The sequence below is a fragment of the Squalius cephalus genome (assembly GCF_949319135.1).
Source record: "Squalius cephalus genome assembly, chromosome: 5".
Lineage (NCBI taxonomy): Eukaryota > Metazoa > Chordata > Actinopteri > Cypriniformes > Leuciscidae > Squalius > Squalius cephalus.
Genome location: NC_137126.1, coordinates 19,112,208 through 19,130,126, shown reverse-complemented (window position 1 = coordinate 19,130,126; position 17,919 = coordinate 19,112,208). Strand labels below are relative to the sequence as shown.

General features: G+C 39.1%; 1 protein-coding gene across 2 annotated transcripts in view; it reads left to right on the top strand.

Moving 5' to 3' along the window:
* Nucleotides 1-17,919, top strand: part of apba1a (amyloid beta (A4) precursor protein-binding, family A, member 1a) — a 55,980-nt gene that overhangs the window by 32,451 nt on the left and 5,610 nt on the right. The window contains exons 3-11 of one of the 2 annotated variants that reach the window (XM_079870999.1): nt 1,474-3,143; nt 8,640-8,750; nt 9,779-9,818; nt 9,923-10,068; nt 13,061-13,093; nt 13,844-13,930; nt 16,427-16,612; nt 17,373-17,552; nt 17,693-17,905. In XM_079870999.1, the coding sequence (XP_079727125.1) occupies nt 1,542-3,143; nt 8,640-8,750; nt 9,779-9,818; nt 9,923-10,068; nt 13,061-13,093; nt 13,844-13,930; nt 16,427-16,612; nt 17,373-17,552; nt 17,693-17,905 (2,598 nt within the window). In that variant the 5' untranslated portion in view covers nt 1,474-1,541. The remainder of the gene's footprint in view (nt 1-1,473; nt 3,144-8,639; nt 8,751-9,778; nt 9,819-9,922; nt 10,069-13,060; nt 13,094-13,843; nt 13,931-16,426; nt 16,613-17,372; nt 17,553-17,692; nt 17,906-17,919) is intronic. The other variant, XM_079871000.1, reaches the window with a different exon arrangement.

Here is a 17,919-nt window from a genome sequence, read left to right as displayed (position 1 = left end):
GACATTTGGACAAAAAACATAGGTGGAGTTTCACTCTTGTGCTTGGGGGGAGGGAACACCTAACGATGGTTGTTGGTATTTTTAAAATAACTAAATAATTAAAAGATTAAAAGGGGGTTAAGGGAATAAAGAAATAAGAATGTTAAAATATGTTGTTTGCAGTTATTAAGTAATCATTTTAGACCATTTGCAAATAACATTTTAAAACATGCACACATTCCCCCTTATTCGCATATGTAATATGTCAAAAACGCAAAAGTTTCTTGTCTCGTCACATTCAGTTATGAATTGCATGAATCACGAGAAATGATAGCATGTTTTAAATTCAGAATGGTGAGATTTCTTAATAATTTCTTCCACCGCACATACAGCCGAGAGATACATCTCTGATGCACATTAAAACATATTTTTCAGTTGTTCATCCCTATTTTGAGAACCTCTTCTTTTGTTCATGGTAGTGTATCACCCACTTTCCTGGCATCAACTGCAGAAGTAGGTCACATGTAGTCGAGTCTAATAGTGCTGTCTTTCACTTGTACCAAATGCACAAGAATGCCCTCAGGAGCTCATTCCAACATTGAAAAAAGTGTAAACATGACTGGTCAGATAGCTTGACAGGGGTTTGAATGCAAGTTCTCTCATTAAAATGATTGTGTTATGTTATTCAGCTTGTTTTGTTGTACATCCCGACTCAGCTGATGTTGATGAGAGTTATAAGAGGAAGGAAAGTGGAGGCTTGGGGGGTTTCTACTGCTCTTTGCCTTTCTAGCTGTTGCGTGGTGATAAAGCTCTCAGTAAACGCAGACAGAGATGCTTCTACTGCTATACATAATTGCTACAGTTTCATAGATTTTGACTAAATTTAGGCCTTTACTGATTGAAGCATGTGTGAATAATATATAACCAACCATAATCTTTGTACATCAAATACAGAGGCAGCTGATCTCAATATGTGGCTGTATAGCAAATGTCACTATGAATAAAACATCAGCTACAACAAAGGCTAATGATGGATTTTTTCCCCTAGTAATTGTTCAGAAATTGTAGGTGAATTAGTCGTAATTCTTATTGGAAAACTTTATAGAATGTAATAAAGCCCAGGCATGTACCCCAAGCATACTGATGCTTTAGTGGCATTTTGTATTTGGCATCTGATATGACTGGAGCCTTCTGTACGCCTTCATACAGACAGATTATTCAGCCAAAATGACACTTTTAATTTGTTTAACAAGTACCTTAACAAGTGCTTTAATTTGTTTAACAATTTTATTTAGTCATTATTTTATATTTTTTATGTTCTCATCTTTTTTATGCTTTTTCTTTTTAAATGAAAAAAAATAAAATAATACAACAGTACTATTCATTTATTTATATGTACCTAAGGGAAATCTACTGTGTGCACTTCAATGATCTTTCTTACTGAGTTGTTGCTGTTTTAAGGTTTATATCTGTTTTTTGTTAATTTTTCTGCAGGCCGTGCTTGAGTGGAGCCCTGCTGGGAGAAGTAATGCTCTGTGTGTAGACCTTCCCCTCTTCCAATCATGAGCCACCAGGAGGCGCCACACGGCCAGGAGTTGAGAGAGGCGGCTGAGGCAGACCTGGAGCGTAGAGGCCCCGAGGGCCAACAGCCCCCCTCATCCCACCGTAGACGCCACGACAACGGAGATGGCAGCTCTCGCTCCGGTCGCTCCCGCAACCACCACAGCAACCATGGTACGGAGAATAACCACTACCAGTCCCAACAGCAGGGGGCCCCGCGCTACCGCAGGTACGAGGGATCAAACGGAGGGACGAACCGCACACGTGCCACGAGGAGGCCAGCGGAGGATGGTGATACCGAGCAGCAACCTGTTCAGCAGCCCATACCACGACCTGCAGTGACACGCTACCGCAGACAGGGAGACAACGAGGCCCGACTTCGGGCACAGCAACAGAGACAGCGACAGCGGGAGAGGCAGCAGAGAGATGCCGAGAGAACCGAACAGCACAGGCTGGAACATCAACAGCATCTCATCTCCCCTACGCAAGCCATGACGCCCGCCAGAGAGCCAGAGGAAGCTGAGGAAGACGAGGGAGATGGTGGCAGCGCTTTGGCCCGATCCGCCAGCACCGAGAGTGGCTTCCACAACCACACGGACCGGGCAGAGGGGGATGCAGTCATGGTTCTTGAAGCGGAGCCCGAAGACGAAAGCACATATGGCATCCCACTGCGCCCTGAAGCTGAGGAGTACACCGAGAGTGCAGAGTCAGAGCAACAGCACGGTGGTCCAGCTTACCTCCAACCCCAATACCCACCTCAGCCACCGCCCCTACCTCGAGAGCCCCTGCCTAATGCCGAGAGGCCCCATGATGCAGAGACACTAAACCCCAACTACTCCAATTATGTTTACACTCAACCCATGTACCGCGGTCCCACCGGAGAAGGAGAGGCCCTTGAAGGTGGAGCAACAGAAGATCCAGAGCCATACTCTGAGCCTTATACTGAATACACCCTTCAGGAGCACGTTTACGAGGAGATCACGGACGGCCCCTCGACCAAAGCTGAGGGACAGACTCCACAACAGCGTAGGGCAGAGTTCAGACTCTTCGAGCGTGAATTGTACGAGCAACAGGAGGCGGTTGGGTCCAGGCTCCACCACTACGACGAGCGATCTGACGGAGAGTCTGACAGCCCTGAAAAGGAAGCAGAGTTTGCCCCGTATCCCCGAGTTGATAGCTGCGAGCAGGATGAGGACATTGACCAGATTGTGGCAGAGGTGAAGGAAAGTCTGAGCTCGCAAAGCCTGGAGCGTGTCGCAATGGGCCTGGACAAGGACGGTGATGAAGAAGACTGGACCAAGTCAGAGTCCCATGGCCAAATGGATGAAATCAAACCCCCAGAGCCAATAACTGAAGGAGAGGGGGGAGAGCAGCCCCCCAGAAGTCCCTCAGAAGAGATAGCTCCAGTTGCGAGGAGCAGTCGTGAAAAGAGAGATGCAATCTCACTGGCTATTAAGGACATCAAAGAGGCAATAGAGGAGGTGAAGACAAGGACGGTCCGCTCGCCCTACACGCCAGACGAGCCCAAAGAACCCATCTGGGTAATGAGGCAGGACCTGAGTCCTACAGCAGAATCTGACCTGCAGCCGTCTCTGGGGGCTGATGTGAGTATGAGCCGCACTATGCAAGATGTCCTGCTATCTTTGCTACTCTGTTGTTGCACTGCAGTTTATAGCATCATCACTGCTGTTGTTTTCAGTTTTATTTATATGGTATATTCTTGCTTACAAAGTCACTCTTAAAGTGTTAGTTCTCACAAAAATGTTTAATTCCGTCATCATTTACTCATCCTCATGTCATTCCAAACTCAAGACTTTCTGTTCCTCCATTGAAAGTCCAGGTAGCCAAAATTTAGAAGATCTAAAAATGTTGTAAAGGCATTGTAAAACGAATCAATATGAACTGAGCAGTTTAATCCAAGTCTTGTGCAAAACATACAATTGCTTTATATGATGAACAGTATTACTTTAGGCTTTTATTCAAATTTAAACACACATACATAGAGCCCATCACATGTGGTAATGGTAATACAAAAGCTTGTGCTTGAGTCATGTGTTAGAGCAAACCTCATTGGTTCTCGCACGTTTGAGCTTCCGTGGTGTGTCGTGATGATGTTCATTGTTTAGATGTAAATAAAAGCCTAATTATCTGTCTTTGACTTCGATTAAACCACTCGATTCATATGTATTCAGTTTGTGATGCCTTTGACCTTTTTTAGATCTTCTAAGTTTTGGTTACTCTCAATGGAGGGACAAAAGGACAAAAATGGATTAACCAAAATCATATACAGGTTTTAAACAATGAGGTTGAGTAAATGATGACAGAATTAAATTTTTTGGGTGTACTTACCCTAAAGCACATTTACATCATGCTACATTCTTCATCTGCCGGTCCAAGTACACATGACACAATTCGTCAAATATTTGAAGGATTAAATATATACGTCACCTGCACTTTTCTTTCAGAGCAAGCGCTCAACACAGAGGCCAGTTATAGGTCCAACTCAGAGAAAATGACGCACATCTGCTTTAACTTGATTAGAGTGATAAGATGTACAGGTCTATTTGCCTTAACACTACTCTAATTCATGTTAAATATTTGTAGCAGGTGCAGCAAATTACCCAAAAAAACCCCACTCTTTCAGGGAGGGCGTGTACAATTGCGTTGTTGTTCTCCTTGGCTGCAACAGCCTCACAGGGTGAATCACATCATTCCTCTGGTCGTGACTTCATTGCTCTATCACTGTTCATTTCTGGAGAGGACGGTGGCACACACTAGTCTCTCTCATGAGTGGTGCCTGCCACGGCGCCGGACAAATTGCATGTCGCTAGAAAATGAAGACTGCTCGCACTCATAGAACGGCTCTCCTTATCCGTGACCTGGAGAGCTCATCTGTATTCTGCGAGTGCTACACATGACCAGCGTGTGCAAATGAAGTTGTCCTGTTCCTCAGCCACAACAGACGTTGTCTGAACAAAGCATATAGAGAAAGATGAGTTCTCGGTTTAAGAAAGGCAACAAAATTATCATGTCTTTACTTTTCTTCTCTCTCGCTCCACTTTTTTTTCTCATTATCTGAGATAAGTATTACCCTTTTTATTAACATAATGAGTAGATGTCATTCAAGTGCGCCCGCGGTTAGTATCAACTTAATAATATCATCTCATGATGTGTGCTTGAGATTTGTGATATCTTTTCTTTTGTTTTACATTTACATAATTAATAGATTCTGTGCTGCGTAATTTTACTCAATCACAGCTGAATCAGTCACATTGTCTATTACCAACACATTACAGAAATACAGTTCACATAAGTACACACAGTCTCACTAAACAAACAGCACAAAGCCCAGCTCATCTGTTAGCTATTTCGACAGTGTTAATTAATCACCATTGTTTGTCTGAGCAGTATTCATGAGCACAAGGCCTCATTTGGAAGCAGTTCTATGGGATCGAGGGCTTTTGGCTCTCTGATGAGAGGGAACATATAAAGAATTGCACTTAATTGAAATCTCCCAGTGGGAGTTTAAAGAAGACACCAGCCACCACCCACTGCAATTATGGTTGATTTTGTAAATGATTGTGATGATTATAAATTTTCAGGTTTTATCTGTAGCATATTATTTTTGCACTCATATCCCACAACATTTTTTATTCAGATTATTGAGGAGGTTACTTTGGCTTCCCATGTTATTTGAATATTATTTATAAACTATTTTAGTATTTATTAATATTTTGAATTGGCTTTTATTTTTACATTTTCAGTTTTAATTTTAATTTTAGTGTAAGCTTTACTCATTTTGTTATGTGCTTTTGTCATTTTTATTCTTTATTTATGTTTAGATTTAGTTAATTTTTAGTAGTTGTAGTACTTTGACTTAAACATCATTTCAGTTAGTTGCCAAGGCTAATTATTTTTTATACTTTTTCATCTTAGATTTATATTTTCTTTTCTTTTATTCATTTAGCTTCTTTTTTTTTTCAATTACCAAAAATGTGTTTTAAAGGGGTCATGTCATTTATTAGTATTTTAATATGTTCCTTGAGGTACACTTATAATGTTACTATAGTTTTTTGCACTAAAACAAATACATACTGTATGGAGAAAAAACTTAATTTACATGAATTATTTACTTATTAGTAAGTAAGTAAGTCAATTTTATTTATAGAGCACATTTAAATTCAGCTTACACAGACCAAAGTGCTGTACAAACAATCATAAAATGCATTAAAATAAAATAGAGTATTAAGTTAACAAAGATAAAAGTTACTAATCCATAAATTAATAATCAGGAAAGGCTAAAGAGCAAAGATGTGTCTAAAGTCTAGATTTAAAAACAGAAATAGAAGGAGCACTCTTAATGGCAGGTGGCAATTGATTCCATAACCGTGGAGCAGCAACTGCAAAGACTCTGTCACCTTTCCTGGGACGTGTAGGAGAGCTTTTTGGCAGTCCTAAGGGACTTAGGAGCTGAATTCAAATAAATAAGATGAGAACTGTAAGATGGAGCTTGCCTGTTAAGAGCTTTAAAAACAATCAGCAATATTTTGAATTGAATTCTAAAAAAGACAGAAAGCCAGTGAAGAGAAGCTAATATTGGAGTGATATGATTACGTTTTATTTCTCAACTTTTTTGGTTTGGCTTTTGATGCGACACTCACATCCAGTGTAGGCAAATGTTAGTCTTTTGTGATTTAACTCCAGTGGGCGGGGCCGATGGTGCGATGATGTAAAACCATTCGTCGATTCGTCTTGCTCTGGAGGCAGGCATATGCAAATGACGTCACAGATCTCGCAATATCGAAACGGACCGTTTTTGGAGCTTGACTAAATAAATGCTTTGTTTATAATGAGGATGTTTTAATGGTACAAAGAGCGCTTCTGTCAAAAGATCAAGGCAAATTTGATTTCCCATGTCATAACCCCTTTAATAGTTTAACATCTAGTTGTTGTTATATCAACAATAACAGCATTGGCCCTGTTCCAAATGCCACACTTCATGTGCTCTGGGTCTTGTGGTCTTACAATGGCCTCCACGTGCTTGTTTCTGTTGAGTCCATAAGACCGTAAGTTGTCCCACTTGCCATTTTAGGTTTCAGAAAGGTCTCCACAGCAGACTTCTACCTGACAGTAGAACGCCATTGCATCAGGAAAGTTGGTCTCAGAGAAAGATCGCGAGGGCTTAGGGTTCTCTTTGGGACAGGGCCACTGGCGGTTCCATATACAGTCCGAGACCAGTGAAAGCTTTTATTTTGCAATTCAATATTTTTATTACGAAATATATTATTAGCTAACAATCTGAGTAAATTTTTAAGTCAGTCACATTTTCTTAGTGTTTGGTTTGTCTTTTTTTGCTTTATTGACAGCAGCACTTGTGAACTCCACGTTTGTGTCAAAACTGATGGTCATTTTCTCCACTATGATTTGAGATGATCCAAAAATCCTCTTCAAAAGTTCATACTGTATCTATTTTGAAAATTCTTACATTTGATTCATTCCCTAGAAATAGTGAACCATCCTAAACATTTCATATTCATTTGGTATTATCTCAACTGTAAACAACGGTCGTTCAGTGAATATCATTCAGTCATCTTCCACATATCCCACAATTAAATCCCATTAAAGTTGCGCTGAACACTTGGTGGTGTCCTGCCCACTCCTATTCTGTGCCGTTCTCAGAATTTGACATTTCATCAGAAGCCTGTTATTTTTCCCCTTCACAATATGATTTATTTAGTGCAGTCAAAGAGACACAGAAAGAGACGGCCTGTAAATAATTCAGCAAGGCTCATATAACACCAGAGAAGAAAAACTGCCATCTTCCCCTGCCCTCCATTAATGCTTAACATGCTTTAAAATGTATTATTTATTTTCATTATTTTTATTTTTTATTCAAACTCAGAGTATAGGTCATTTATATTTCAGTGTGTGAAAAGTCAAAAATGAGTCAATAACTAATAGGGACTTGTAGTATCTGCTAACTTCATTAGTGCTGCTTATTCCACCAATAAACATGTCAGGGAATTTAGCAGAAATGAGTTTTTCCGGCAGAATAGCATTAATGTGGCATAGTGTGGTGGTCTCTGATCCATGTCACTCTTGAGCGACGCTGTTCCAGGAACGGTTTTCCCAGGTCGGGCTGTAACTGGAGCCGTGTTCTCCTCTGTTGTAAGTGGAGTTCTCAACGTGAGTTTGATGAGAGAGGAAGAGGCTCTTATGTTCTTCTCTCTTGTACTCTGGTCCAAAGAGCAACATCTGCTGTTGCACTTGATTTGAGTGTATCTTGAGGAAGAACATTTTTCACTGCAGCTCTTGTAAGCGCTTATTGCTATGGAAAATTTCTGGACGTATCAGGTAGATCGTCACCATGGTGATGAGGTGAGGAGCTTTACGTAAATGTGGTTTGGATTTATCTTCAAATGTTTTAGTATCAACGTAATGTTTTTACGTTGCTTTAACTCATCAAAATAATCAATTTTCAACTTTTTTTTTGCTGTACAAGATTCAACCATTTTTTAAGTCAGTTGAATGTAATTTAAGTTGTAATGACTTAAACATCCAAGTTGATTGTGCTTAAATTTAAGGCAGCAACTTCTTTTTCATTTCCATTCTACACATCTGATTATATTATTGTAATGGAGATACATTGTGGGACTTGACTGCAGTATTTATATGTTATGACAAAGGATGAACCGGAAATATCTTTTAAATATTTCATTTTAATGTGCTCTGGTTATTCAGGGTATGAGTCATTTGTTCTCTAGTATTTCACATTTTGGACTCAGATATGACCTCTTCAGAGGAATGAGGTGTAGTTTTGAGACAGCATGAACTGGCAGTTCTCAATTGTCACATTAGTCTTTTTATTGTATCACTCTCTTTGGTTTGAATCTACCTCATTGCCCTGCTATTTAAATTATACCAATTTCTTTTATTCATTAATTTATTCAAAAACTGTGAAGACTTGTATTAACATAATGCACTCTAAATGTCACAGAAAGTCTCATTACATGAGTAAATATAGTTTTTGTATTAGTCAGTTGTCCAGAATGATAGACTGTAAAGCATGCAATATTAATGAATGTGTCTGTTTTGTCCAGTCTCCAGGCTCAGGCTCCACGTCCCCACAGGGGGCGGAGTCTTCCAGCCGTCCCCTGCCGCCACACGAGGGGAGCGACAGCTTTGAGTCTCCATCTCCAGCCAGTAAAGAGGTAGGAGGCTATGAATAGACCTCTGAAACTGTGCTGAAAATTGAAGATTTCTTTTTTATTATTCTTGGTAATAATGTTGAGAAGGTGCTCTAGGAACTTAATTAGACGCATATTACTGGCCACAGCATTAGGGCCCTGACTCTGTGTGATTTAGAAGTTATTATAAATTATTCAAGATACCGTTATAATAGATTAATTGGAGCAGATTCAAGTTTAAAACTGTATTTCTGTATTTTCTTTGCTATTTTGTATTATTAATTCAGTTAATTTATTTAAATATATACAGTATATATAGGCAAGAATACATTGTCTAGAAATGACATTTTTAAACAAAAACGGTAACACTTTACAATAAGTTCTCATTTGTTAACATTAATGTACTGTATTAACTAACATTAACAATGAGCAATACATTTGTTACTGTATTTATAAATCTTGGTTAACATTAGTTAATAAAAATACAACTATTCATGTTTGTTCTTGTTGGTTCTAACTAATGTTAATAAATACAACTTTTTTGTATTTTAATAATGTATTAGTAAATGTTGAAAATAACATTAACTAAGATTAATAAGTGCTGTAGAAGTGCTGTTCATTATTAGTCCACGTTAACTAATGTAGTTAACTAATGTTAACAAATAAACCTTATTGTAAAGTGTTACCCCAAAAAAAACATTTCTAAAAATCACCAAACCTTCAAATATTATCCCAAAAAGCCCAAAAAGTGGCATCTATGATCTCAGAGAAATTCACTGTATAATATATAGGTATAATATAACATAATATATTACTGTGCATTATCCATCCATCTGTATTGCTTACAATTATATAATACAAAATACTATATTTTTTATTATATTATTGAATATTATATTATATTACCATATATTATATTATATTATTATGGTATTCTGTATTATTTTCTATTATATAATATAATATGCTTTATTAGATTATTTTGTGCAATAAAATAACAGCTTAAAGAATGTTGTATTGAGCCATTTGTGTCTTTGTTGTTGTATGTGCAGTCAAGGAGAAGTCTTGCTTCATTCCCGACATATGTGGAAGGTAAGATTGTCTGTAATTTCCTAATTGTTACAATTTTCAGGTCCTCAGCTGCCAAATAAGCATGCTTTGAAGATGATCTGAAATGTTCCTCTCCTCTCTGTTAGTACCAGGCCCATGTGACCCAGAGGACCTCATCGATGGTATTATCTTTGCTGCTAACTACCTGGGATCCACCCAGCTGCTCTCAGACAAGACACCCTCCAAAAATGTGCGCATGATGCAGGCTCAGGAGGCTGTGAGTCGCATTAAGGTGAGGTGAAAGGGTTCTGTCTTTACCCCGCTGTAAAGATGTAAACCCGAGCTTCTTTGAATCTATCTCAAGAAATTTCCTAAGCAATACTTGCTTCAGGATCAGCATAAATGTTCCAAGAAACCAAAAGTGACAGTTTTAGGACAAAATAATGGAGATTCATAAGGAATGCAGAGCTGTGCTCTGACTTGTCGTATACAGATAGTGTATTTATTGCGCAAGCATTTTATTCCTCGGATACAACATGATGAAGTTGCGTTTTGCAGACAGAAAGTCATATTTTGTTGTTCGAATTGAAATGTCAGTTCACTGCAGAAGAAGAGAGATGATCATACAACTAAGAGTGTGTGTGTGTGTGTGTGGTCCTCTTGCGGTAATGATTCCATAGTCAAATGCAGGGACCTATCCCATGATTCTTGTTCCGAAGGATCAGAGACATTTACCACCTCCCTCCTGTTCATCCTCCTGCAGCATAAATCAGCCATTCGCCCTGTCAGCTGCATTACTCAGCATTTTTTACCTCCACCTTAAAAAATGCAGTGAGCCCAACACCTGTGCCATTTAGTGTTCTTTCAGCATGTCCCTTTGTATGTACATTTTGTGTTAAAATGTTAAATTACAGATTGCTGTGTGGTATTGCAGGCAACGATATCAGAATGGATGATTGCTAATGATATAATTATGAAGTCATTGAAAGGTAACTGTGTGGACATCAGATTCTTCTGTTTTATCAGCTTATAAACTTAAATCAGCATGAAATTCATGTCTGGTTAGCCTTGGATTGGTGCTGGTCTAGCTGATGGACCAGCATTTACCTTTTCACCAAATTGGCCAACCCTACAAACAAAAATATGTTCTAAATAACATTTTTCTAACATTCGTGTTAAGTTATGAAGATGTTATTTTTTTTTATGTTCTCTGAACTATCAAAACGCCCATGTTTTTTTCTTGGTTATACAAACATTAAGACAACATTCCATTTTATCTATATATAGATATTTATCTGTTGCAAACATTTTGGGAACGTTCCTTTCAAATGTTCTATAAACATTCTGAAACAATTAGTAACTTTTAAAAAATGTTAAATGAACATCCAACTGAAATGTTTCAGAGAAAAAACATTCCATGAACGATGTATAAAATAATGTTTTGTGCTAACGTTTTGAGAATATTAGTAAAGGCCAGATAACTCTGAACAAACATTCTATTAACATTAGTGGAATAATGTTTGTTCATAACTTTGAGAGAACCTTGCCAGAAAGTTAGCTGGGAAAGTAGTTCTAGATATTACGCAGCATAATGATAACACCAGCACACCAACATCCAATGCTGGAGACACTTAAAACTAAATTAATCATATTAAATGCTACAAGTATGCCAATATTAGAATGTAGAGTATGAAAATGATATTAATTTTGAGATTTTAAAAAAATATATATATATTTAACAGGGTTATTAAGTTGTGTTTGATTATGGTAATTCATTTTTTTTTTTTTTTTTTTTTTTTTTAAATGAGCAGCACAATTAAATATCCAATATCATCTTTATATCTAAATTGCTTAAAATAATTAAATAAATGAATAAATAAATAAAATCATCCCATAACTGATGGATATCATGCATCCCTATTACCTGATCTGGTCTTCTTAGCAGTTACGGTTGAAGGGTTCCTCAAATGAGTTTTGGTCAAATATTGACAGGGAACCTTGACACTAATTTAGTATTTACAGAATAAGTCAATATGCTGTCCTTTTGTAGATTATCTGATTTAACAGTTTTGCTTAAAAGACCAAGAGTCACATTTCACATCACCTTAAAAAGTTTCCCCTTCTCTTGTAATGGAGCTCCCTCCTTAGAATTGAAAAAGTTTAATGTGGGCCAAATAGATGTCAAATCTTCGGATTTATGCGCTTGCCCCTTAAAAGACAATATGTAAATATGTAAATGCTTATGGATTATACAGTTAAGGATACCAAGGACGATACCTATAAAAGATAACGATAAAGATATAGTTCTAAAAATCTTTCTCAGCATTAAAGAATAGCAGTTCACACCACAGCTATAACGATAACGGCACAGAGAAACAATATCGTGGAATCACTTTCAGAATGATTTAGTCCAGCTGATAAACGATAAAAACATTGACAGCCAATCAGAATCCATCCTGTTGGAGCATTTAAAGTGACAGACAAGCACGCACTTAGAATAAACAGAACGATATCGGCCACTGGTGTGGACGCTAATATAGTTATCTTTATAGTTATCATTCTTGGTGTGAACGGGCCTTTACCACCATATTTTATTCTTGGTATGAGATCGTTGTGAAAGACAATTGAGAAATGATCATAGGTTATGAGTTCTTTGTTTTATTGGGTCACACCTCACCTGCATGTGTGAGACACCGTACCTTCTCCAATGCACAACCATGAGCTCAAAATGAGTGACATCCTTGAGGATCATTAATATGGGGGTTTTAGTAGATTGACGGATTCAATGCGGTACATAAAACAAGTGTAAATTGCATGCGTTTGGAGAGACATCTGAATCAATACACCCTGCCTCAGCTGCCATGATGTAGATCTTCCTTAGATGGCCAGTTCGATCCATTATCACAGCCTCTGGCAAGTTTGAACTTGCTCTTAATCTAATTTTCAGCAGAGTTCATCCCTGCTTTGTATAGTTGATGTTTTATGAACAGGATGTTCTGTAATATAACACCAACAGTAGACATTTTATTAAAAGAACAAATGGGCCACCTGGTGGATGATGGTGCAAATTGCCATGAAAAGAAACCAAAGGCAACATATTGTTGCAGGGTGGTGTCTAATAATCTTGGCTTGATGTCATCTGAATCCGTTCCACAGCTGATAAACATGCAGTCACTTTTCAGATGCAGCTTATTGAGCAGAGAGATACCTCAAATGTGATTGGTCTTGCTGAGCTCTGCTTTATCTAACACTGTTCCTGTCTCTGTTTGTTCCATGCTAAGCAGACGGCCCAGAAATTAGCCAAAAACAGGAAGAAGGTGCAGTAATTGGTCATCGGTTTGGTGTTTTGTTTTTATTTTTGTTCTTCGTCTTCTTCTTTTGCCTGGTTTCAGCACTTCAGTGTTTTCATAATTTCTGTCACTCTGCCATTTTTTTCTGAATCCAGCAATGAGTCATGTACCTGTGTCCGTCCGCACAGTCTGTTAGCCATTGTTCATTCCACACCAAACATTACCTCAGTTTTATCACCAGATCTTACATGGGGAAGCCGTGGAATAAGTTAAGGCCAGGAATGTCTAGTTTGCTGGATACAGAAAATGCAAGTGATCTTTACTTTCTTCTTCTTCTTCGTACCTGATATTTTTCTTTCTGAGGTACTGTGCTGTGTTTGTGACTGTTTTTGAAGGTGTATATCTGGCACAGCATGTTTTGCACTTCTCTTGGTCTTTTTTATTCAGCTGTCCAGCACTTGGTTGAAAACTCTGTATCCCTCTCTTTCTCTTAACTTACTGAATTTCTTGAAATGAAGAACAAAACTAACCAAACTAACCCCATGCCAACTTGCAATACTAGCTGGCTTAAAAAAAAGCACAGGTTATCAGAGTTACACAATGAAGGAGAGAGTTTAAAATAATTTGAATATCTGGCCTTAAAGATGGCAAATGTTGGAAGATGTTTGTACGCTCCTTCATGGCATCTCTGGGCCTTTTCAGCTCTCTCTCTCTCTCTTTCTCTCTGTTAATGTCTCTCTCAGTGACTGATATTGTGTGATTTTTCTCCATCTTCAGGCTCCAGAAGGTGAAGCTCAGCCCATGACGGAGGTAGATCTCTTCATCTCCACTCAGAGAATCAAAGTGCTCAATGCAGACTCACAGGTACTTCATCACCTACATGACTTTGGTTTCCACACTTTTTTACCAAAAGTGAACAAAATACTAGAGCAGACATCACAATGAGTTAGTATAAGTACAGAATACTTATGTCTCATCATGAGAAACTGAATTTTTCTTGATCTTTCAAAAAAATTAAAATACACACTACCATTTAAAGGTTTGGCGTCATTTTTATTTTAATTAATGCTTTGTCTTAGTTCCTGTTTCCTTTATTCCAATTGCTAGTTTGTTTCTATGGTTACCCATGATCATTATCTGCATCGTGTTAATTTAGCTTGTTATCCCTGTGTGTATATATATCCCTTATTTCATTCTGTTACCTGTTGGTTATTGTCTTTACCTGCTTGAAAAGCTGATGAGATTTCCTGCTCCTACATTCACTTTGCGATTTGTATTCTTTGTTATATTATTAAGTAAAATTAATGCTGCTTTGAGATCCGGCCTCAACTCTTCCTTATGTCTGAGCATGACCGAATGACTGACCCTGGGAGAAGAACACACTCAAGATGTGTTTTTTGGAGTGGGCTAGACGACCATCTCCTACAGTCTCTTCCAATGGGGAACTCCAGCTGCTCGCTGTAGCAATACATAGAGTTTGCATTGTTGCTGGTTGGTTCCCCCCTAACTGTGGGGGAGGTCGAGGAGAACACTGACACCCAGAAGACTGAGTTAAATCCCGCCGCAGACCCAAAGCCAGAGCTTGCACCCTCCACAAACCCAAAGCCAGAGCCCACGCCAACCATGAACCCTCCATTGGCGGAGAGGATCCTCCAATGTCTTCCCGGAGCCCGAGCTAGTCGCCAAGGCTGATCAGGAGCTAAAGCCAGATGCCATGTCCATCCCTGTTGGAGTTTTGATGGACTTGTGGTCACCAGAACCATTTCTCACCCCACTGCCCACCCTAGTATGCCTCCCTGCTCCATTGGTTTCATCCAGCTCCCTGCCCCTGCCTGTTCCACCCAGTTTCCTCGATCCACTTCCTCTGCTGGTCGTGCCCAGCTTCCCAGCTCCTTCATCTACTCTGGCTCTGCCGACCTCCTGGCTCCTTCTTCATTGCTGGCTCCGTCCAGCTTCCTGGCTCAGTCTTCATTGCTGATGAAGAATTCCCAGCTTCACCTTGGTCTTCCAGGCTTAAGAATCTGCCTCAGCCCATCAATTCATCTACTCCACTGTGGCACCTCGCTCCCTCGGCTCCAGCGTGGCTTGTCATTCCTGCGGCTTCACTGGTTCCCTCGTCTCATCTTTGCCACCTCGGTCTGTCATCTTCCCGGCTCCTTAATCCGGATTAATGTAACGTTCAGCCTGAGTTTCAGTTTAATTTTCATGTACTTATATGTTCTTGTTTTCCTTTGTCTTAGTTCCTGTTCCTTTTTATTTCTGTTGCTAGTTTGTTTCTATTCCTTGTCGGTCATTGTCTTTCAGTGCTTATAAAGCTGTTTCATATTCCTGATCGTACGTTCAGTTTGCAATTTTGTATTCTGTGTTGTTTTGTTAAATAAAATTAATGCTGCTTTGAGATCCTCAATTCTTCCTTCTGTCAGTTACTGGTTTACTGTATTTTGGTCACATAAATGCAGGTTTGTGAGCATAAGAGTCTTCTTTCAAAAACATAAAATATTTTTTACCTAACACCAAACTTTTGAATTGTTGTGTACTAAAAAATGTATACTAGCTGAAACCTGGCTAAATTTTGGTTTGATTTAAAGCAACACTAAGGAACATTTTTTTACCTTAAAATAATGTTTCCAAAATCGTATCAGTGGTTCATCAAGTCGTAACAGGGTGAAAGGCACTTCTGGATTTGCTTTGCAGCCCTATATCTGCTATAACCACACTATGCAAGTTTGCCAAACCGGGTCGCGTTTCTGTAGTTCGAATGAGACATAAGAAAACTACAAATTTGACTTGCTTTACGTCAAGCGTTACAATAGTCATTATTTCGGGGTTTTTTTCGTTTCTGATGTCGCAATACATTATACTTTCATGAAATCATGCAACATACTCTACCTTGTCTGTGGACATCGTTCATTCCAAAGCCGGTGATGGATAAACAGCGAGCGTGCGTGCAACAGTAGGCTGCGGGTGGCGAAATTATTTACGACAGCGGTAATGGACAATTCCGCTTCCAACCTGTAGGGCGACCGAAGAGGAAAAGTTCCTTAGTGTTGCTTTAAGCTTAAAAAAGAAGAAAGATTTGCAAATGGGGTTTGAAAAATAAACTTATTTTAAAAAATCTGAATACAACCTAAATGGACTTTTGGCAATTGTTCTTTTCCAGTATTTTTATCTTCAATGTTCTATAGAATAAAAATATTGATTGAGAAAAAAAAAAAAAAAAAAAAATATATATATATAGAGAGAGAGAGAGATAGATATAGATATAGATAGATATATTGTGTGTGTGTGTGTGTGTGTGTGTGTGTGTGTAGAAATAGATTAAGCTTAATCTTACCATTACAATCTTCTCCTGATTCACAGGAGACCATGATGGACCACCCTTTAAGGACCATCTCTTACATCGCTGATATTGGGAACATCGTGGTGTTGATGGCCAGAAGGAGAATGGCTCGCTCTGACTCTCAGGAGAACATGGAAGCCTCTGACCCTGCCCAGGACGAGAAGCGGCAATACAAGATGATCTGTCACGTGTTTGAATCTGAAGATGTGAGTTCTTCATTCCAGCTATGTGTCAGTGTGACCTTATCAACCGTCGTCGCCACCTCGGAGGCTAAAGGAGGCTGTCTGGGCGACAGTTTCAATTTATTGCTTTAGCATTATAAAATGATATATTATAAAATGGATTTACACACTTCATTTTTATAATACTGCTGTTGTTGTGGTTGATGAAAGCAATAAGCCACTCTAGACTGTTTATTACAGTGGTTTTACCACAGTTAAGGGGAGTTCAACCACAACACACAACAGCAACTCCCTTCCATATTCACCCTTTGCACTTTTTCCACATTTAATCATCCATATTTTTCTGAGTCTCCTCATATTTTTCCCCCAGCATGTTCAGTATTGCAGTCACTGGCCATTGTGGTAGTGACCTCTAATAGCATTAATCCAGATGGTGTTCCTGGGCATCTTGCTGCGTGGGTTGAATCAGTAGATGGGAAGTGACCTTTTCTCTGTTCGTCTGCAGAGGCTATTTGAATTTAAAGAGCCCGTATATGTCACAGCGTATGTCTCAGCACAGTGTACAACAGTGACATGAGGGCAAAAGGCGTGTATGCGACTATCCTGAGGGATGCCGCCCTTGTCGTCTCCCATTGACCCATTTGTTTAACTGTCTTTATCTTTTTTTAAACTGCTGTCCTTTAAAAATGGTTAGATAAATCAAATTGTATTTATGCAATGTAATATTTTAGTTATTTAAAATAATATTAGTTGTTCATTTTACCTGATTTCTATTTGTGCTCAGGCTCAGCTCATAGCTCAATCCATCGGTCAGGCTTTCAGTGTGGCATACCAAGAGTTCCTGCGTGCCAATGGCATCAACCCAGAGGATCTGAGCCAGAAAGAGTATAGCGACCTCCTTAACACGCAAGACATGTACAACGATGACCTCATTCACTTTTCCAAGTCTGAGAACTGCAAAGATGTAAGTGAACAGCACATGCCTTGTGAAAACAGAAGATTACTGTGAAAATTTGCCTAGATAATGTCAGAATTATCAGTAATGTTGACTAAATCATGTTTTAGCAGTGATAAAAGTGGTGGGTATGTGTCTGTGCACTACAGGTTTACATAGAGAAGCAGAAGGGAGAGATTCTTGGGCTGGTGATTGTAGAGTCGGGCTGGGGCTCCATCCTTCCCACAGTTATTATAGCAAACATGATGCACGGCGGCCCGGCAGAGAAGTCCGGCAGGCTGAACATTGGGGACCAGATTATGTCCATCAATGGCACCAGCCTGGTGGGATTACCCCTCTCCACCTGCCAGAGTATTATCAAGGTACAAGTGGACTT